This window comes from Mesoplodon densirostris, chromosome 11 (genome assembly GCF_025265405.1).
Source record: "Mesoplodon densirostris isolate mMesDen1 chromosome 11, mMesDen1 primary haplotype, whole genome shotgun sequence".
Classification (NCBI taxonomy): Eukaryota; Metazoa; Chordata; class Mammalia; order Artiodactyla; family Ziphiidae; genus Mesoplodon; species Mesoplodon densirostris.
The window spans coordinates 64,664,131-64,685,244 of record NC_082671.1 but is presented as its reverse complement, the minus strand read 5'-3'; the positions used below and the strand labels follow the sequence as shown (position 1 = coordinate 64,685,244).

At 58.8% G+C, this 21,114-nt stretch overlaps 1 protein-coding gene across 1 annotated transcript in view; it reads right to left on the bottom strand.

Annotated features, from left to right (window-relative positions):
• Nucleotides 1–256: 256 nt before the first annotated feature.
• The window catches only part of KIAA0930 (KIAA0930 ortholog), a 40,269-nt gene continuing 19,411 nt past the window's right edge, over nucleotides 257–21,114 (bottom strand). The window contains exons 2-10 of the mRNA XM_060112030.1: nucleotides 12,934–13,085; nucleotides 8,932–9,057; nucleotides 8,754–8,831; nucleotides 8,363–8,464; nucleotides 6,946–7,086; nucleotides 6,163–6,357; nucleotides 3,266–3,428; nucleotides 1,990–2,148; nucleotides 257–1,633 (exon numbers count right to left, since the gene is read on the bottom strand). Of these exons, the coding sequence (XP_059968013.1) occupies nucleotides 1,593–1,633; nucleotides 1,990–2,148; nucleotides 3,266–3,428; nucleotides 6,163–6,357; nucleotides 6,946–7,086; nucleotides 8,363–8,464; nucleotides 8,754–8,831; nucleotides 8,932–9,057; nucleotides 12,934–13,085 (1,157 nt within the window). The 3' untranslated portion in view covers nucleotides 257–1,592. The remainder of the gene's footprint in view (nucleotides 1,634–1,989; nucleotides 2,149–3,265; nucleotides 3,429–6,162; nucleotides 6,358–6,945; nucleotides 7,087–8,362; nucleotides 8,465–8,753; nucleotides 8,832–8,931; nucleotides 9,058–12,933; nucleotides 13,086–21,114) is intronic.

Here is a 21,114-nt window from a genome sequence, read left to right as displayed (position 1 = left end):
AGATGCAGCCGAGCACGAGCCAGGCGCTGTCAGAGAACGCAAGAACGTTCGCCCCGACCCCACCGCTCGCCTCCCCAGCCTGGTGACCGGAGTGTGGGGTGGGGTAAGCGTCCCGATGGTCTGCCACCTGACCTGAGCTGAGCTATGCAGGAGGGCTGGCCATCTCGCCCTGACCCGGTCGTGCACCAGAACCCTGGAGACTGCAGTGAGGTAGGTGGTATCAGCCCCATCGACAGGTGGGCAAACTGAGGCAGAATGAAATGCAGTAGCTCGCTTTTAATAACAGCATACAAAATCTGGAGAAGCCCCAAAGTAGTCCCCGGTCCCCGGAGCCCAGCGCAAACCCTTAGAACGCGCAGAATGGAAACGGACGGGAAAACGAGCCCCTCCTCCTCTCCCTCTTCTCCCCCAGAGTATCTCTAACCCTAGTACACCAGGAACCCTTCAAACACTCCTGAGGACGCAAGCAAAACAGAGCAGCAAAGACCCAACTGACGGCTTATTCCCTTGGGCAGGGGAAAGGCTTCTGTTCTCGAGGGGGCTCGCGGTTTTGAGAAGAGCGCAATGTGTCACCATAGGTGGAAACCCTTCAAGCTGGAACGAGGCCTGACAAGCCACGTGGAAGCCAGTTCCCCTTTGCCTCAGTGACTGGTCTGAGAAATGGGACCAGCACGCCCATTCAAAGGAAATAAGCTCTAGGAAACCAGGGAAGATGAAACACCCTATCCCCTCCCCTGGCCCCAGAGGACGGAGGTTCTGCCTGGAACCTTCCTGGGAGAACGCAGACCCCTCCTCGCCCTTTGGCAGGGACCCCACCCTTCTCCTGTCTGGCTACCAAGCCCTCCCTCCTGCCCTCAGAATCCAAATTCCGCAGGCCACGCCAGCTGAGGCGCAGACGGGGTGGCTGTCTCCAAGCTGGAGGTGTGTGTGTTGGTGATGCTCTTTGGCTGGAAGCAAAGGCCATTCTGGCAGGATGGGGGCCTGTCTGGAACCGGGCACGGGGTGAGGCATTCCCAGCCCAGGGCAAAACCATCAGACAGCCATGTTCCCCGCTCCCCGTGGAAACCCATCTACAACCAGGAGTAAACGAGGGAGGACAGACGATCGGGACTAACTTGGATGCTGAAGGTCATCGGTACAGTGTCACAAAATCTGAAACCACTGTTCCCTTAAGTGCTGACAGTCCGACACACCACGTGCCCCCAGCCAGTGGTCTCTGCCTGCCGCCTGTCGGGATGCGTACATCGGGTCCGTAGGGCTGGACCCTCTCTGGATGCTGGCTGCTCCGCTGCTCTCTCTCTTAAGCCTCTTGGCATCTCTGGTCCTCTCGGTGCAGAGGGTTCTCCAGAGACGGGCTGAGGGTGCCGGGTGGGTGGGCAGGAGCAGAGCCAGCGGGGAGGAGGACGAGGCACTTCAGTTTGGGCTGGTGTTGGTGGAGCTGGCCCTGGCCCCGGGAGTCGAGTGGTCCCGCCTGGCTCCGGCTGCGGCGCTGGGTGGTCCCGGAAGACCCCAGTGGCGGTGGACAGGTAGGCACTTGGCAGCACTCCCAGGACTGGGCAGGGCTGGAGGCTCCGCGTGGGCTCCGCACACGGTTAGGTCATCAGGATGGGCTTCTGCCGTACTTCCAGGATGTCTAGGGTGGCGGGGAAGACGTGGGCGGTCACACCCCCAGTGCTCCATTTATGAAGGAAGCGCGCCACGTTGTTCACGGGCGTTTTCTCTTCCAACCCTCAGGGAACTGCAGTGCTGTGACCACCCTCCGTGCAGACGGGGAACGAATGGGCTTGGAGCAGCTACACCGCCTGGCGAGGCCATGGGGAACGGGGCTCACACGGGGACTCTGGAGCCACTGCCCGGCACCGCCCTGTGGCCCGTCAGCGAGAGCTCCGCCTCCCCCTCGACTAACGGGGTGGGCGCCAGGGCACGGCCCAAGGGGACACCTTCAGGGGCCATGGTTTTCCCAGAGGTCCCACGCAAAGTCAAAATTACCTGTTAAAATCCGGTGCAGCGGCAAAGTGACGTAGGTTAAATGTGCATAAAGAAGGAAATTCCCGTCTGTTCTGTTCAGCTTCAGCCAGGACCCGACCAGGGAGCGCCCCGTGCCGGACAGGGACCGAGACCGCAGGTTGGTGGCATTGTGCAGGTCGGCTGGAGGGGAGAAGGCCGGTCAGGCCCAGGCGGCGGGGAGAACACCTCCCATTCCAGGTGGCGCCTCCCTGGCCCAGTTCGACCCTCTGCTGGGCACCCCATCGCCCCGGCCTGCGACACCCAGCGCCCCTTCCTGCCTGTCCAGCCCGATCCTACCCCTCAGGGCCCACCCCTCTGAGCCCTCCCTGACACCCCCTTCTCTGTCCTGGAGTCTTCTCTGTGGGGTCTGGCCCATCGCCACACTGTGTCACTTTGCTGCTCCCCTCTGGTACTGTCTGTCACTGGGAGGCCATGGGGGGGAGGCTGGGATGACCTGTCACCATCAGCCAATCTACGGGTCGCCCAGGAAGGCAGGCTGGGGCTGCGAGTGCTTTCCTGCTGGTCTGGAAGTGAGCCGAGGTAAGGAAGGCACTCGCCTAAGCTCACTCAAGAGCAGGTCGAGGCCAGTGCTGGCGTCTCCTGGCCCCGGCCAGGGTCTCATCCAGCAGGCCCTCTGCCTCTGGGTCCTGCCGGTCAGGCCCGTTCGACGCCACAGCCCAGCTCCTCTGGATGGCTTCCCGCTGCTCTTCTGACGAACACGGACCCGCCGCCCCGCTGCACGGCTGGCTGACGGCGGGGCCCACGTGCACAGAGAGAGCAGCGGGAAGGCACAGGCCGGCCGGGAGACACTGCACACTGAGTGGCTGAGAACCAGGGCCTCTGCGACACCCGGGCCGAGACGCCCAGCAGGCCGCCAGACAGGCCCGCGGGCTCGGGGAGGAGGGCAGGGGAGCCCTGAGGGGACCGCCCCCACCCGGGGTTCCAGAGTGACCTGAGAAGAAAAGCCAGGGAGGGAGGTGACAGCATGTGCACGCGGACCACGGCGCTCCCCTCACCCGGCAGGCGTTTCCCCCACCCGCTCGGCAGAACAGGCAGACCAGTGATGTCGGGAAGGCTCTGAACCCCTGAAATCAGTGCAGACTGCCAGCCGTGCCTCGCACGCTGAGCGCTCAGAGTGCCGGGCTGGGGGCGCCTCTCGGTGGGCCTCTGTCTGTCCACGGCTCCATCCCCGCCCGGGACGGCCGGCCCTCTAACTGTGGAGGGGGGAAGGCAGCAGCTCGGGGAGGGGCAGCGTCACCTCCCCCGTCATCCTCCCGGAAGAGTTCCTCGCTGTCGTTGGCCGAGTGAGACTTCTTCATCTCCGCCATCCGGTTGCGGGGCACCTTCCTCCTGAGGGACGGGGAGAAGAAGGCGGGCCGGTGGTTGCGCTCGGGCGTTGGGGGAGTGCTGAAGGAGGTCACCTGGGAACAAGGGGCGAGTCACCAGAGCGGCCCACCGACCCGGGGTCCCAGCGCCCACCCACCTCCCGCCTCAGACGACGAGGACACCCGCCCTGCCAGGGCCCGGCGGGCGCTGGCCGCCAGCGCTGCCCCAGGAGGGACCGGGCTGCCCTCCTGCGGGCCTCAAACGCCGGTCAGAGGGTCGTCAGAGCCCAAAGCAAGTCTGGCCGCTGACGCAGCTCAAGCACCCGCCGCGGCACCGAAACTTCCCAGCCCTCCCACAACGGTAACCGGCATCAGCCCATCTGACACAGAAGAAACTAAGGCGGGACAGCGACCCTGACGTGCCCGAGGTCACCCAGCAGGATGGTGGCCACACCGGGTTGCAACCCAGGTCTTCTGCCCCTAAGGCCATGCTCTTCACCCTGATTTCTTCTTTTGGCTACTATGTCCCATCCCCCCTCTCTTGCAGTGGCCAAGCGGTCCATGCTTCCATCTCCTCCTCTCCTCTCTTCCAGCCACACTGCCAGTCATCACCCATTCTCCACACCCACTCAGGGCAGCACTAAGGACAGACAGGCACGTGACAGTGGTCCCTGCCCTCAAGGAGCTCACAGTCTGCTGGGGGCAAGAGATCCAAAAGTGACAACCACAGACCGAATGTTGGTTGCTGAGACAGAAAAAGGGAAGCACAGGATACAGGGGAGCACAGAGGCAAAAGGAATCAACAGCCTGGGAAATCAGGAAAGGCTTCCCGGAGGAGATGCCGCTCGAGCTGGGTCTTGAAGGACGAGTAGGAGTTCGCTAGGTGAAGAAGGGGGGGAAGGGCGTTCCAGGCAGAGGGAACGTGGCCCATCTCCTCCCTCCTCCCCATGCAAACAAGAATCTGAGGAACAAGACGAGCTGGGACTGAGACTTCGGGAGCCCCATCAGCCTCCTCGTCACGGCTCCGACATCCACCAGAGTCCCGGCGGCCGCTGGGCTCCAGACGGTCATCCCACAAGCCAGGGAGGGTTTTTAAAAGATAAAAAACAAACACCAGAAACCACAATACACACAGAGTCTGCATTTGTCATGCACTGGTTACAAACGACCCCTCTGGAAAAGGGAGGGGACAAGCGACAGTGAGCACAGAGGTGGGAGGGGGCCCGTGCAGTCCTGGGTGGTCAGGGCCTGCCACTGACAGCTGCGTGACCCTGGCAAGCCCCTCCCCTTGACCCCAGGCCTCCCTGCTACTATGGGCCAGGGACTTTCCCAGGCACCGTCTCCTTCACCCCCGCAGCCACCCTGAGTGAGAAAGATCATCACCCCCATTTGACAGATGGAAAATCAAGGCTCGGGCAGGTCTAGTAACCTATCTGTGGTCATTCGGCAAACAAGTGGCTGGAGCAGGCACCCAGGTTTGTCCAGCCCAAGCCCAGGCCACGTCTTTACAAGGGGTTTCACATACACATTCGTTAGGGCCTCAGTGGGCAATTTAGGACCAAGGGGAAGAATAAGCCTCCTTATCTCAACTGTAAACCACCTCTATTCCCAAGACAACAGAGGCCCCTGCCTGGAATTCTCACCCATCATCACAAAAAAGAGCATTTATTGTTTCTGTTCTGCTTATAAAACACATTCATTGCAGAAACTTCAAAGCAAAAAAAAGACATACAAAGAAGGAAAACCGCCATCTGACTACCTGGAGATGTGCAAGGTGAACGTAATTTTACAGAATTAAAAGTATTTCACGTGTGCGCTCCCCCCTCTCGGGCGTGCCAGCAGTGACGCACGACTTACACTCCCAGGAGCCATTTTCCCAGGCAGACCAGCAGCCGGCCCCATGGTGGCTGTGACCTGAGGGCCCCGTCTGATGCTCAGCGGCTCTGAGCCCCCAGCACCTCGGGACGCAGGTGTTTTCACCCCATTTCTGGATGAGCAAACTGAGGCTCAGGAGAAGAGACCTGTCCCAGTTCACGCAAGCGGCAGCACCTGGATTCCAGCCCCCCAGCAGCCCCTCTCCCGGAGGTGCCCCCAGTGCCCTGTCTTCATCCAAGACGCCCAGCTCCGAGCGGCCCCCTCTGAAGACCCAACTGGGGCAAAGCAGCCAGCGGGCTGGAGACTTTCCCCTGCCTGAGCCCTGGGACCCCCTGGAGGCTCTACGAATAAAGCTGCCACTGACCTCAGCTTCCCACCCCTGGGGAAGGACAGTGGCCTAGAAAGAGCAGGGCTCAAAGGCTCAGTGCTGTCACACGAGAGCCATGTGACCTGGGACGGGGCAAGTAAATCAGGCAAGCCTGGGTCCCCAGGTCCGCAGACAGGGAAGCTCAGGCCCACCCGGGGCTGCTGGCGGCCTCCCAGCAGCTCAGGTGCACACCACCTTGTAAACAAGTGGCCGGGGCAGAGAGAAGAGCTGGGCGGCCCCAGGGCCTCTGCGCCCTCCGGCTGATCCCGCTGGGGCAGGAGGGGAGGCTCGCTCCTCATCATCCCTGGCTCACCCTCCGGGAAGGCAGGTCATGTGCCCATACTCGCCCAGCAGGTCCACTGAGGCAGGCGCCAGGACCCTGGAGACTGAGCCCCGCTGCAGCGGCAGCTCAGGGCCCAGGCACTAACCTGCTGTGCAACCCTGGGCAAGTCACTCTGAACCTCGGCCTCCTCCCCAGAAGGCTGGGGATGATGACACCTACCTCACTGGGGGCTGTAAGGATCAGGGAGACAGTGGGAAGCAGATCTGAGGAACGGGAGGCCCCTCCCCGAGCTGCACAGCCCTTACCCGCTCATGCATGGGCGAAGCCGGGCTGGAGTCCTCTTCGGTCCCACAGGGGGACGTGTCACCAGTGGACACACGGCTGACCGCCATCTCAGCGTGGCCCTTGCCCTGTGGCCCCTTCATGCGCACAAACTCCATGTTGTTGTACTTGTAGAAGCCAAAGGACATCTTCTGTGCCATGCGGGCAGCCACACTCACCTGTGGACGGGTGGGAGAGGGCCTGAGTCAGGCAGGTAGGGATGCCCTCTCCCTGGGGGCACGAGCAGCCCCTGAGGACTGCCAGCCCACCTCCAGGGGGACCGAGCCCTGGCTGACCTGGGCTCGCCCACAAGGCAGGGCAGTGCCGGGGTGCTAGGGATCCCTGGCTGATGCCCTTCTCAGCCCGATGACCATGCCCCACGCAGGGCCAGCACAGGCTGGGAAGAGAGCCCCAGCCCAGTGGGACCTGAGACCACCTGCCCTGTCCCTTCCTCCCAGGCTCCAGAGAGCCTGGGGACAGTGCTCAGGGACAGTCCTCGGGACAGTGCTCAGCTGCGGGAGAGCGGCCCGTCCACCTGGACTCCTCTCCCCTCAGTTCAGTCAAGCAGGGGCCAATCCAGGAGGGTCTTCCCTCAGGGGCCGGACTGGGCCGAGACGTGCTGTAGAGAGCACAACACGGCCGCCTAAGGGGGCTCCGGGGGGCTGCGGGCGCTCCGAGGACGGGCAGGTACAGCTCCGAGCCGGGCGAGGGCAGAAGGGGGCCTGGGGGGTGCCCGCCCCTGGGCCCTGGGCCCGCCCTGCACTCACGCGGTTGTCGTACACCTTCTTGAGCGCCTCGTAGCGGATGGAGCCCTGAAAGATGACCCCTTGGAACGTGTTGGTTTTGTCACTGGCCACCAGCTCCACACAGACCATCTCTCCTTCGCCCACGGTCATGTCGCTGAACACCTGGGGTGGGGCGCGAGGCAGAGACGGGTTCATCACCTGCCAGCTGCCACCCCCCAGCTGCAGCCCGGCTCCCGGCCCAGCACCCTCTCACTGGCCCAGGGCGAACTGCTCAGGAACTCCCACTTTGCAGGTGGGAACGCTGAGCCACAGACGTCAGGGTATTTGCTCAAGGCCCCCCGCGGCTCCACCAAGACCAGCACAGGAAGGCGGACAGGCTACCGCAGGGCGGGGACAGCGTCTACAAGGGGGTGGGGTTGATAACAATGACTCTGGGACCGGAAAAGGACGCACCCGCCATGGCCACCGGAAGGACACTGTCCCTATCACTCTTCCTCACGCCAGGGAGTTAAACGGTCCACGGGGACCTGGACCTTCTGGCCTGCTTTCTAGGATCTCCTCCACCCCGGCTGTGGGCGCTCGGCCCACCCGCCCCGAGCTTCACGGTTCGCGTGCAGGCACCAGCTCAGGCGCCCGACGGACGGACCGCCCAACCGCCAGGGTGGCCCGTGGGGGACTCCGCACCCCGCCCCTGCTCGAGTCACCGCTCCCGGGGGCCAGTGTACAGGCCGAGCTCTGAGGTCATACAGACTGAGGTTCAAATCTCAGCTCTGCCACGGATGAGCCGTGTGAGCCTGAGATGCCTCAACACACCAATCCAATCAAGAAGAGCCCTGAAACACAGGCCCCCTTCTTCCTGAGTCCTCCCAGGGCCCCGACCCACTCCGGTGGGTGCCGGCACCGCTGCCCGGGCCTCGACAGGGGAGGGTGGCTGGACAGGAGCTGGCAGGGTCGCAAGTGGGACGCAGCTGGGTTCCTGGCACCCCACATTTCCCAGTCGAGTCACCTGCCTTGGGCCCCAGTTTTCCCAACCTTAAAATAGAAGCTTGGTCCACATGACTTCTAGAGCCCTAGCCATCTTGGACATCCTAGGATCCCAAGGTGTGGAGGCCCTGATTCAGCATTCAAGGGCCATAACAATGATTCCTCCTGCCTGGGAAGCACTCTCTGTAGGCGTTTACGGCGCCTGCTCCCATTTTTCATGAGCTCTTTGATCTTTCAACCCTGATGCCCATTTTACAGATGAGAAAACTGAGGCTCTGAGCCAGGTGAACTCACTTGCCCCGAGTCAAACAGCAGGAAGAGCGGGAGCCCAGCCCAGCGCCCCAGCGCCCCAGCGCCCACCGCCTTTCTGAAGGCGTGTGAGGCCTGAGGGAAAAGCGTCTCGTGTTCCCTCGTATTCCCTGATGAGGGGGAACTAGAGGGAGACAGAGCCCACCTCCTCGAAGCTGTCGATCATGAAGAAGATGTTGGGGTAGCTGATCTTGGACTCCTCCCCTTTGCTGTCCATGGGATGTTTACTGGGGGATGCGAACACTTGCTGAAAGAAAGGAGACGCAGAGGACTGAGTGTGGCCCCGGCGCCACTCGGTGGGGTGGAGTGTGCTGCCCAAGGCGCAGGTCACTGCGGTCACACTGCCCAGAGCCAGGCCACGCTCAAGGTTGCCACTGGGAAGAAGCCGTCTGGGATGACTGGTTCAGTGCTCCTGAGCAGGACATAGGCCCCCGAGGGCTGAATGGATTTCTGGAGCCAGACGCTCACCTCAGGGCAGGGAAGGGAGGGGGAGGACTTGCCTCCCAGAATAAACACGGGGCGGCCAGAGGGCTCACCTGGGATTTCTTCTTATGGATGTGGATGTCCCCCCCATCAGCTCGTGTGCACACAGCACAGGTCACCATGTAGTCCAGCTGGAAGAGAGCGCAGGACGGGGGTGTGGAGTGGTGTGCTGTCCCTCGGGGCCTTCTGACAGCCCCCCTCCTGGAGCCCTGCCCCGAGGCCCCCCTGTACCTTCTGCAGGATGAGGTTCAGGCAGACACTCTCCTCCCAGTCGATGTCGGGGTCTCCGAGGCCCGGCAGCTTCTTGGAGGCCCGCCGGTACACCTCCACCTCCACCTCTGGCTCCGCCTCGGCCAGCTGCGAGGCCCAGGGCAGAGGTGAGTCCCCGCCCCACGGGGGCGTCTTCTCCCTCACCACTGCCCCCGCCAGGTGGTAATGCAGATGTGGGCTCTCTAGCTATGCGACCCAGAGTTCACCGAGAACTCAGCCTCCAAGGTTGTCCCTCAGGCCCTGCAGCGGGTGGGGGGGTCCCAGCATCCTGTGCCGCCCACGCTGCTCTCCTCACCTCGCCTACAGGCGGCCCGTCCACCCATCCACCCTCCACCACTGGCCTAGCGCAGGCAGCCCTGGGGTTGCTATGGTGACCGGGTACCGCTAGGCTGTAGGACGAGGAGGGGGCTGGAGGCAGCCTGGGCTTGCCGCAGAGAACCCGCAGCGCGCAGGCGCTGCGGTAGGGCCCGCAGCACGCCTGCCAGGGGCTTGCCTTTCTGTTCTTTTGAGCAGTGCGGGCAGAGAAGCTGCCTGGGAACGGCTGTGTGGTCTCCCCACTCCCCCTCCCTGCCCACCTCGCACCCCCAGGCCTGTGGGGTCGCCCCACATCGCTGCCCGCAGGCTGCCTTCCAAACTCTACCAGCAGATGTGACATGGCCCACCCCGGCAGGGCGCCATCGTATGTGCGCCTGACACGCCCCTCCCGCTCTGCATGTGCCGGTCCCTCCACACGAATGTCCTCAGTCCACTGCCGTCCCCTCTCTCTGTCCTACAACATTCCGGCCAGATGTCACCTCCTCCTCTTTGTGGGTCCCCAGACACCCGCACTCTTCCCACCATCACAGCACCGACGGCTCCACGTGCCACTGGCCACGCTGTCTGCCCGTCCCAACAGACTGTGGGCTCCCTGAGGACCAGGGCAAGTCTGAGAACTCATGGCAGGTGTTCGATGGAACATTCCAGCACATGAACAGCTAGACTGCCACACGCTCCCATGGACTCAGGCTCCCCCCCAACCTCAACACCCCCCAACCTTCAGGAGAGCTCACACATGGCCCCGGGCCTCTTGCTCCAAACTCCTCAGTCCTGAGTCCAGGGTTCTTTCCCCGCGAGAAAGAGACCATCGTCTGCCCATTCCTTTCGCCTCCCTGCCCGGCCACTCTGAGAACACGCAGACCTGACCTTTCCCTGTTCCCGCCTGCCCGCCTAGAGAATTCAAGGCCAAGTCGGGCTAAGAAAACCCTCCCTGACTAGAGCCGGGACCTCTCCAGGCACCGAAATCCAAGGCACAGCTGAGTCTCAGATGTACAGTCCTTACTGGAGCCTCTGGTCTCCCTGCCTTTGAGAAAACACCAAGATTTTGCAAAACAAAACCCATCACCTGCAATCTGAACCCCAGCAGATGCCAACAGGCCGGAGAGGTCGGGGACAGAAGTCGGGGCCCACAGCCTTGCTGCCTCCCAGCTGTTTGCCCTCAGGCGGACGCTCCCTGGCTCCAGTCTCCTCACTGGCGAACCAAGGAGGGAGCAGTGCCTGCACCCCCGGAGCTATGCCGAGGACAGAGGAGAGCGTGCCCATCACGGCAGTCGCCGCCTCTGAGGCTCCCAAGACTCTCACCACCCTCTGCCAGGGGACTCGTGTGGTCACATCACCCAAACCTCTGGCCCCCCAGGTGTATGCGATGGGATGGCCTTAACCCGGCCCCCTTTTCCAGGAGAGGCTGAGCCCTAGAGAGGAGCTGACTGGACTAGGTTACAAGGCCAGTCGGGGGAGACGATGCTGGACTGGAAGGGCAGGTGTGGTGACCGGGGACCTTGGGCCAGGCTCCCGAAGGCGCTCAGCTCAGGACCTCTCCACCAATACCTGCCCCCAAATTCTACCCCTCCATCCCTCCCAGGGCTCCCCCTGCCCACACTGAGTGTGGCTCGGGTCCCACCCAGCACCAAGGTTGTGCAGGCAAGGCCTGTGCCACAGCCTCTGGTCACCAGATCCAATGGCCCGACTCCTTTCGTCCTGCATCCCCACGCCAGTCCACTTCTGGGGCCCTCCACCTCTCCAGCCAGTTGCTCAAGGTCTCCAGCTGGTACCCCCCATGTCAGGCTGGCTCAGGGCTCTGTCCTAGGCCTCTCTGTTACTCCCCCGAGGCTCCCTCCTCTTCCCATACCATCTTGGTGCCCATGGACCCAAATCTGTAGCTCCTCCCTGACCTCTCTGCTCAGTTTCAGACAGGAAACCCACTGCCTGGAAGACACTGCCATCTGGATGTCCCACAGGCACCTGCGACTCAATCCATCCAATACCTGCCCTCCTCCTGTGTCCCCTCCAGACTCACCCAGGGCCCAAGCCAGAGGCCTGGCTGCCAGGCCGAGTCTTCCCTCCGCCCTACATTCAATCACCTGGAGCCCCGCTAGTTAAGCCCCCTTCCTGGGCCTTCCTCGGAGCTGACCCCTCCCCCACACCCCTCCCTCCGCCCGGCTCGGCTCAGCACAGCAGATCCTCACTTCTACTCTGACGCCCCCCAGCCCTTCCCCCACCTATGCTCCAGAGCCTGCCACGTGGAACTCTGACCACGTCCCCTTCCTCGGTTTATCGGGCTCAGTGGTTTCCCAGGGCTCTGAGGATAAAACCTAAATTCCTGGGTATGACCCTCAGTGCCCACGTGATCTGGCCCCACCCACCTGACGTGCCGGGTTCCACCTTTCTACACCCAGCCGCACAGACCAGCACAGACCACCGGCAACCACCTGCACGCACGGGGCTGCCACGTGCTCAGGCCCACAGCTTGGCCATCGGCCCCTCTGCTGCGGAGCACCTTTTCCTTCCCTTCAAGACTCACCTCACCCAGGTGGCCTCTGCTGACCACTCCCCTCTCTCTGGTCACTACAGTTGCCACACTGTGTTGGCTCCACGTGATGCACTTCAGGGTCCCAGTGCCCACTGGCCCCAGTGACAACACGGCCACACAGCCAGCTGCTGCAGACACCAGATGGACACCAGAGGACCCTGGCCCACCCCTGAGCCTTCCCGCATGACACGCAGCCCGGCCAGACCAGCCATATGGCCGCCGGCATGCAAGCCACCATGCCCCCTTTGCAGAGGGCACCAGGCCTGTCCATCTGCAGAAAACCCGTCACGCGTCAGGCTCAAAGAGCAGGCACATGGCAGGGAGGGCACAGCCCCAGGTGACAAGCCCCAGCCCAGGGCTGCAGGCCCTGCGGTGGGCACGCTGCAAAGACCTGCCTCCACGGCCCTCCTGTTTCTGTGTATTTAAAGGGAAGCAATGTGTTTCCATGTTTGGCATACAGGTTGCTTAAACATTTTACAAAATACTAAAAAAAGCTTCTGAAAAACATGCAAAGTCTGTTCGATCAACAGCTCTGCACAAACTTAGCAGATAAACACCTGAGGCGACTCATTTTACCATGAGCCCTCGGCTTCCTCTTCTGTAAAGAGGGGATAATAACCCCCTGCCCTGCTGAGTCGCTGGGAAGACACAACGAGATCGGGAGGCAGAGAGCTCAGCACCGTGTCGGGTGCGTGGTGAGGGCTCAGGGACTGGTAGGCACCAGCATCATCACCAAGCCGGCTCAACTGCCCGCAGCCAGGGAGGACCCCAGCCCGCTGGGGTCAAAATCTTTGCTCCCCCACTTATTTACTAATTATGAGATGCTGGCCAAATCCCCCAGCCTCTGTCCGTGTTTCCTCCGAGGTACTACAGTGATAATAATCGCTGCTTTCCAGGGTCGTGGTGAAGATTAATAATGATGTCTATCGACACAAGCCCAGCGCATCCCGCCACCGGACGCGTGTGTGGCCATCCCCGCACGGTTCCTGGCGCCTGGCAGGTGCTAAATGAACACCACGTTCCCCTCTTGACTCGCACAAGGACTGCAAGGAAGCCCCTCTCTCACACCAAGAGCAGACCTCCAGGGAGGCTTGGCTGGGCCCCGAGGGGCCACTCACCTTCCGCCCGTTGACGGCGCCCTCGCTGCCCACGTACGCCCGCTTCCGGCGCACGTAGAAGAGCATGTCGTCCTGCCGCGGGGCCCACTTCTCCATGAAGTAGGTAGAGAACATCCAAGTCCAGAAGACGATGCGGTCATCCTTGAAGCACCCTGCACAGGGAGGCCAGAGAGGAGTGAGGAAGGACGGGTCAACCTGGCCCCAGCCCTGTGACCTTGGCCGGGCCCTGTCCCCCTCCCCGCCCCCGACCTGTGTTTCTGGTCAGAAAGCAGCCAGGGCTCTGTGATGCTCAGAGCCCCCTTTTCCCTCACACCCCACCATGGGGCACCCAAAGAGGCTCAAGGCCACCTCCCAGGAGGCCCACTTCCTCCACCCAGCGGTGGCCCAAGACCCCCCCCCCCCATGGCACAGTGGACTCCAGCCTGTGGATGAATCAGCAGCTTCGATGGGGAAGGAAGGACGGAATCAGAGGGAACGTCATGGGCAGGCTGTCTGGCTGGGCGCCGGAAGGGCTCAGGAGGGGAGGTCTGTCAGGCAGGCACCTCCCTCCCCCATCCCCACCCCAGGCTGCGGCAGCTCCCACGGAGAATCCGACTTAAAGGAGCAGCTGCCCCTTTGCCAACCACTCTCAGCTGCAGGCAGGAAGCAGGGAGGACGTCCACCCTACCCTGACCCTGGCGCCGCGGAGCCTTTCGGCATGCCAGACTGACTGACTCTTCTTTTTATTACAAACAGGATTTCTTTATGATAAATCTTTATGGGACTCTTTCCCACACAAGGAGAAAAAGCCCACAGGCTCTGGTAGGAAGGACTGAGTTTCCACTCCAGCTCTGCACTTGCCACGTGACAGCGGGCAAGCATTGCAGCCTCTCTGACCCCCAGGTTTCTGGGGGTGAACACAGACAGAGACCATGGGCGTGGAGAGCCCGCGCCTGGCACAGAGCGGGACCCACAAAGGCGGGTGTCTAGACAGATCCGACAAAATTCCAAGATACGCTGCAGAGCTGTTTCTTAGAAACCCAAGATATTAAATTGCTCCTGGTTTCTTTCTCTTCTCCAGAAACTACTTTACCACCGTGACTGAGCCCTCGCACTTGGATGCTGGAAGGACCTGACCTAACCCAACCTCGGAGGCGGGAAACTGGGGGCCGCTGATGCGGGGCTCTCCCCTGTCCTCACAGGCGGTACAGGGACTGGCCAGGCCCCCTGACTTGCAGCCCATGCCCCCTCCTCCGGGGAGTCAGCCATCAGGCTCTGGAAGACTGAGCTGCAGGCAGAAAACCCATGACCAGAGACCCAGGCTCCACACCAGCTCCTGCCCTCTGCCCTGTGCAGGGCTGCCACGGGCAGCCTGCAGCCCGCCCACTCCAACGCCCTGCCTGGCTCCCACGTGAGGGAAACAGAAGGCGCCTCATCAGTCAGGCGTCCAGGTCAGCGAGCCTGATTAAGACAAAGGCCACCCGTCAGCCTTGGCGGCAAAGGCTGGGAGAGGCCGCAGGGCTGACCGCCGCATCCCCAAGCCGGCAGAGGCACCAGGTGGAACGTCGTCGCTGTCCGCACCATTCTGCATCACCGCCCGGACATTCCTGCTACACCCCCATTCATGCCCCTACAGATCCCGACAAAATTAAGCAAAGGGGCTGTGTTATTACGAACAAAACAGGAACTCTCCCGTGACTTTGTTTACTCTCAGCCCAAAGCCCAGCAGAAGGCCTATCAGGCGAAATGCTCAAAGACTGCCCACGCCGACTGCTTCCTGGTCCCGTGGGGGATACACAAGTGACAAGCAGTGGGTCAGGTCTCCAATCCCCACCACCTGCCACAGTAAAGTACAAGCTCACCATCAGCATCACTCAGGGTCAAGCGCTGACCCCCCTCGGGCGGCACTCTCCTTTTATCCTGCAAGCAGAAGGAGCCTGGTGGTACCTCGGGCACCCAGATGGCTACGATTTGTTACACATTTGCCATGTTGAGTGAGCACCAGGTAGAGCTATGCAGATCATCTCACTGAACTCTGCCTGCATTCTGTTATGACTACTGCCCCGTTTCACAGAAGCAGCTGACTCTCAAGAGGTTAAAAAGGAGGCCAAGATCACAGAGTTAGAAACCGCCAAGTCCTCAGGCCTGTCAGACCCCCGCGTTGACATTCTTGGAAAACGCTGGACCCAGATAATGAATGCAAAGCGCTTAGCAGGCAGCTGGCAACCCTGGGAGCGCGATGAGGGAGGGGTTCTGGGGTTGGGGGAGGATGCCGGGTTTGCATGCAGGAGTGGAGTGCTGGACGTGGCACAAAGTACATGCCACTGCATTCTCTAGGATTCCATGTGCCGCCAGGCCTGGCCCAGTGGGGGCCACACGAGGGGTCCCGTGTCCCTGCTTCAAATGCTGAAAAATCACTTTCTTCACAGCTCATCCGGCCCGGTCAGTGAGGGAGTCTGCAGGTCCCAAGAGTCTGAAGCAGACTGCCTGCTAGTACTTCTTCCTAACATGAAGGCTCAGCTCACACAGGGGCTGCTGGGGCCCAGCCCGAAGGTCACTCCGGGCCAGCTGCCCCCCACCCCCGACGGGCCACTCCCAAACAACCTCTTAGAGGGGACCAGCCCACCCCCCGTATGCTTCCAGTCCACGTGGCCATCAGCAAGTCCCCCTCACTGCCAGGCCCCCACCCAGGCTGGTGCCATCACCCCTAGAATGCACTGGTTGCCCCTTCCATTCCCATCTGACAGTCTGCCCTCCACACCACAGCCACAGGATCTTTATTTAAAGATTGTTCCCTGCCCCCCCTTAGAACCTTCCCAGGGAATTCGGAATAAAAGCCAAAGTTCTGAGAAAGCTCTCCATGACAGCCCCTCCCCGCGCTGCTCACCAGCCCTGCTGGCCTCCTCCCCCTCTGATTCTCTGCCCCGGTGCCTTTGCACAGGCGTCTCCTTCCTGTCATTCCAGCTGCAGCTTAGACGACTCTCACCTCTTCAGAGAGCCTCTCTGGACACATTAAATGTGGCCCAAGGGGCTTCCCTGTCACATCACCTTGTTCTACTGCCGTCATCAACACTGGTCTTTCATATCTGTTTGCTGTCTGTCCCCCACTGCATGAAAGCATCTCAGGAGGAGGGACTTGTGTGGATGACCATCAGATTTCAGTGCCCAGAGCAGAGCCAGGCACACAGCAGGCACTCAATAAATGCTGTGTGAATAAATGGGTTGTCCCAAGTTAACAGGAAGCAGGTTCAGTGAGGTGGGTGACTTGCCCAGGTGACCACAGCAGGGACGTGGCCCAGCCACTGTCCACCTGAGGCCTGGGTGCCCCACGCAGGACACAGGGCGTGGACTTGCCACTTTATTTCAGTCACAAGGGCTCTGACTTAGAAAGATCTTCCGAAGACGCCCCAAACACCACACGACACAAGGGCTGTAGCCCCCTCACTTAGCTTGCCCAGGGCTCAAAGCAATGGCTCCACAGGTAGGTGGGCCTGTCACGTGTGCTAAGAAGACCCCTGGGCAGCCAGACAGGGCCCACCCCAATCCCGCCTTCCTGAGCACCTGCAGCCCCTGCGTGCCCGGCAGGTGCGGGTTGGGAGACCCAGCGCCAACACACTCTGAAAGGAACAGGGGGGCTAGACGTTCGCTGTCAGCTGTGGACACCACACAGATGTTATCATTAGCGTAATTACTTCAGTACCAATGACAAACTCAGGAGGAAGAAACTCTACTCTCTCAGGGAAACCCCACGCACCTGCCTCTCTCACCCATGAGGTGGGGAGAGGCCTGCCAGAACCATCGCCAGGACCAGCCAGAACCATCGCCAGGACCAGCCAGAACCATCGCCAGGACCAGCTGTGGGCACCACACCCAGAGACGCCGTCGGAACAGACACGCAGACCATGGCCACGCCCAGGACACCCAGTTTAAAGCCAGAAGAGAAATCGCAAAGGTCAAGAGCTGCCCCCGATCCCGAGCACTCAAAATTCCCCTTATGCCCAAGAGAAGCATGGCTGAAACCAAAAGGAACATGAAAACCAGGGGAGGGAAATTCACAATAAATAACTAATTTCCATGTAATAAAGAATTCACGGGGCTTCCCTGGTGGCGCAGTGGTTAAGAATCCACCTGCCAATGCAGGGGACACAGGTTTGAGCCCTGGTCCGGGAAGATCCCACATGCCGCGGAGCAGCTAAGCCCACACACCACAACTACTGAGCCTGCGCTCTAGAGCCCGTGAGCCACAACTACTGAAGCTCACGTGCCTAGAGCCCGTGCTCTGCAACAAGAGAAGCCACTGCAATGAGAAGCCCACGGACCGCAACGAAGAGTAGCCCCCGCTCGCTGCAGCTAGAGAAAAGCCCATGCAGCAACGAAGACCCAATGCAGCCTAAATAAATAAATAAACAAAGAAAATAAAGAATTCACATCATAGCAAGTTATGAAAGAAAATGCATAAGACCCCAATAGATAAATGGGTAAAACACCAAAACAGGTAACTGCCAAAAAGGAAACATAACCACTTAACAAAAATGTGGGAAAATATAAATCTCACTAGTAATTAAAAATTCACATTGAAAGAACAAGTTGTCCTTTTTTTTTTTGGCCACGCCCCACAGCCTGCAGGATCTTTGTTCCCCAACCAGGGATCGAATCCAGGACTTCGGCAGTGAAAGCATGAAGTCTTAACCACTGGACCACCAGGGAATTCCCCAAATTGTCTTTTTTTTTTGCGGTACGCGGGCCTCTCACTGTTGTGGCCTCTCCCGTTGCGGAGCACAGGCTCCGGACGCGCAGGCTCAGCGGCCATGGCTCACGGGCCCAGCCGCTCCGCGGCATGTGGGCTCTTCCCAGACCGGGGCACAAACCCATGTCCCCTGCATCGGCAGGCGGACTCTCAACCACTGCGCCACCAGGGAAGCCCTTCCCAAGTTGTCATTTTTAAGAAGGCAAATTTGGTATTTTAAAAAATACCACTTAGGGGCTTCCCTGGTGGTGCAGTGGTTAAGAATCTGCCTGCCAATGCAGGGGATATGGGTTCAAGCCCTGGTCCGGGAAGATCCCACATGCCGCGGAGCAACTAAGCCCGTGTGCCACAACTACTGAGTCTGCGCTCTAGAGCCCACGAGCCACAACTACTGAGTCCACGTGCCACAACTACTGAAGCCCGTGTGCCACAACTATTGAAGCCCACGTGCCTAGAGCCCGTGCTCTGCAACAAGAGAAGCCACCGCAATGAGAAGCCCACACACCACAAGGAAGAGTAGCCCCCGCTCGCTGCTACGAGAGAAAGCCTGCACGCAGCAACGAAGACATAACGCAGCCAAAAACAATAAATTAATAAATTTTAAAAAAAGAAGAGTGCAAAAAGAAAAAAAAAAACCACTTAGGAAAGCTGGCAGATTCTACAAAGTTAAACACATATTTACCAGTGATTCAGCCATTCCCAAGTACTTGCCCAAGAGAAATGAAGCATGTGTCTGGCACAGACACTGGTATACAAGTGTTCACAGACACTTTGTTCCTAGTAAACCCAAACTGGAAACCAGGAGAAGGTACACGTGAAACGTGACATAGCCACTCAGTGTTACTGGCGGTAAGAACAAACTGCTGATCCACACTGCACTAAGGAAAAATCTCAAAATCATCATGCTGAGTGAAAGAAGTCAGGCATGAGAAAAGCTACACACTGAAAGCCCGCATTCACATGACGCTTCAGAAAAGGTAAAACTATAGTGACAGAAAGCAGACTGGTAGTTGCCCCAAAACGTTCTGTTTCTGGTGGTGCTTTCACAACCATCAAAACTCATCCAATTACCTACTTTACGTGGACACAGTTTATTTTACATAAATTATACTCCAATAAAGTTGATAAAAAGTTACGACAGCCAAAGCTGGCAAGAGTACATTGAACTGGGAACTCTCGTATTTGGCTAGAGAACAAAAATCACTATATCCTTTGTGAAAAGCAAATGAGCATTTTTCTGCTTCTATGAATCTATCTTATGGAAAAGAAAAAATAGGAGTAAAGTAAATAAATGCCTTATGCACAAAGACATTCCCTCTGTATTAATGAGAGCAAATAATATAACAACAATCATCATAATAATAAGAAAGGAAAAAAGAAAATAATATTCTGTAATTATTGACATTTAATCTAGGTAGATTATGCTGTATGTACTAAACCTAATCTCTGTCAAGCTTTTAAAAGGACGCCTACGAAGACAAGTAGGTACATGGAAATGCGTGTAATACAACGTTTGGTGAAAAAGCAGAAGCTCAGGCTGCGCACACACTGACCACAACTACATACGTCAGACGCCCGAAAGGCGGGAGCTGCTCAACCGCACATGAAATGTGTTTTCTGTTTTCTTTTTTTTTACTTTTAATATTTTTAATAGTAAGATGATACCACTTTTTCCCATGAATGTACAACTTCTGATGAATGTCATAAGGCTCATTAAAGTGAGAGGAGGGGGATAGAGAAGGGACTCCCCATCTTCAAAGGGAGGAGAGGAGGGTGGGATAGGAGACAAGCCAAGTCCAAAAGCTAGGAAGGGTCAAGGTCAGGGAGAGAGTTCAGACTCGTGGAAGCACAGTACAGTGTGCGGATCTACAGCCAAACATATCTGAGTTCAGGTCCTGACTCTCCTCCCCCCTAGCCAGGTGGCCACGGCACCCCTCTGGATCCCAGTAACTCCATCTGTCAGAGGGTCTAACCTGCCACCCTCCCAGAACCAACAGTGAGGACGGGGGGCGGGGGGAGAGGCCAATACGAAAGTCCTTTGTAAGCTGTAAAGTTCTGTCCACATGTACGTTTGCGGGGACCCTCGGCACTGCTGCTTTGTGTGCCTCTGTCGGCAGCATGGCTCGCTCAGATGAGGTCATGGATCCCAAACCTGCCAGTGTCCCTGATCTACGTGGTACAGTAACTGTGTGAACAGACACATGAGGGGTAACTGGACCCTCGTGTGGCCTGTGAAATCAGTAGCAGCTTTTCCCAAGACCTGTCCAGCAAGAAATCCCCTGGGTCATAAACCCTGGGAGCCGCCAGTCCAACTGAGAGCTCCCTCATCTCCAGGACTCTCTCCTTCCCTGTCCCCCTGCCATCTGGCCACAGGGGCAGCAAGTTTCCGGACCCCTGAATCCAGTGGATGACAGACTTATGGGAGAGATGCAGCCCCAGAAACTGAGCCACTCACTGGGGCAGCACCACGGACAGCTCCATGCCCCCAGGCTGCTCCCCGCTGGGCCGTGGTCTTTGCAATCTGTTCTCATAATCCATGGTAGCTATGTTCTATAAAGTAGCCACAAACACTGACTTAGCAAATACCGAACCACTGCTCCTAGGGAAATACAGGGTCGAGTTCCTGCAAGTCTCTGGTTACATTTTCGTCGACCAATCAATAGGTATAACCTTGTTTTACGTGTGTTTCTGTTTAAAGACACCTTATTTAATATATAGTTGGGTCATTAACATTGAACTCCAAGACACCAGCTCTATAACTCGTGCCTGAACGAAGCTTATCTAACATGTATATTCTCCATAAGGCCCATCACAGCCTTCTCTTGCTTGAGACTGCACAGCACTTCAGCTTTACGCTTGGGGCCACTTTAAACAGCAGAATCACCACCAAAAAGCACAAAAATGCAAATACATGGCACTAAATAGACCACAAAAATGATGAGTTGAAACAAGGAGGCAAGGTGTCACCTTGCTCAACCTCAGCTGGGACCGTGCACCTACCTCGGGTGACTCAGAGTTTCCCACCACTCTGCACACGTCTGCGATTAACCACAAAAGCACCAGAGGTACTGACGACTTCGAGGTTACGGATAAATTTCTGTTGAGTAGGTAAATCTGTAATACAGAATCCGTGAATAATGAGGATGGGCTGTATCAGAAAAACTGGTATCTGCCAGCTCCAAATGGGACGACGGGGATCCAGCCGCCTCCCCTGCCTGCAGTGAGTGACCTGCTTTCACAAGTTACCAGCTTTGAACTTCAGAACTGGGAGAGCCCTTTATAGACCAGTGACTCTGGGGACGCATGGAGGAAGGCACGCAGCTGTGTGAGGACAAGAACCCGTGCCTCCCAAGCCCAGCTCCGTGCTCTACAACCACCCGGCCACAGATTCTCTACCTCATTCTGCGTGACACTGAATGGGGGATGTAATCGTGCCAACAGCTCAACAGCACTGA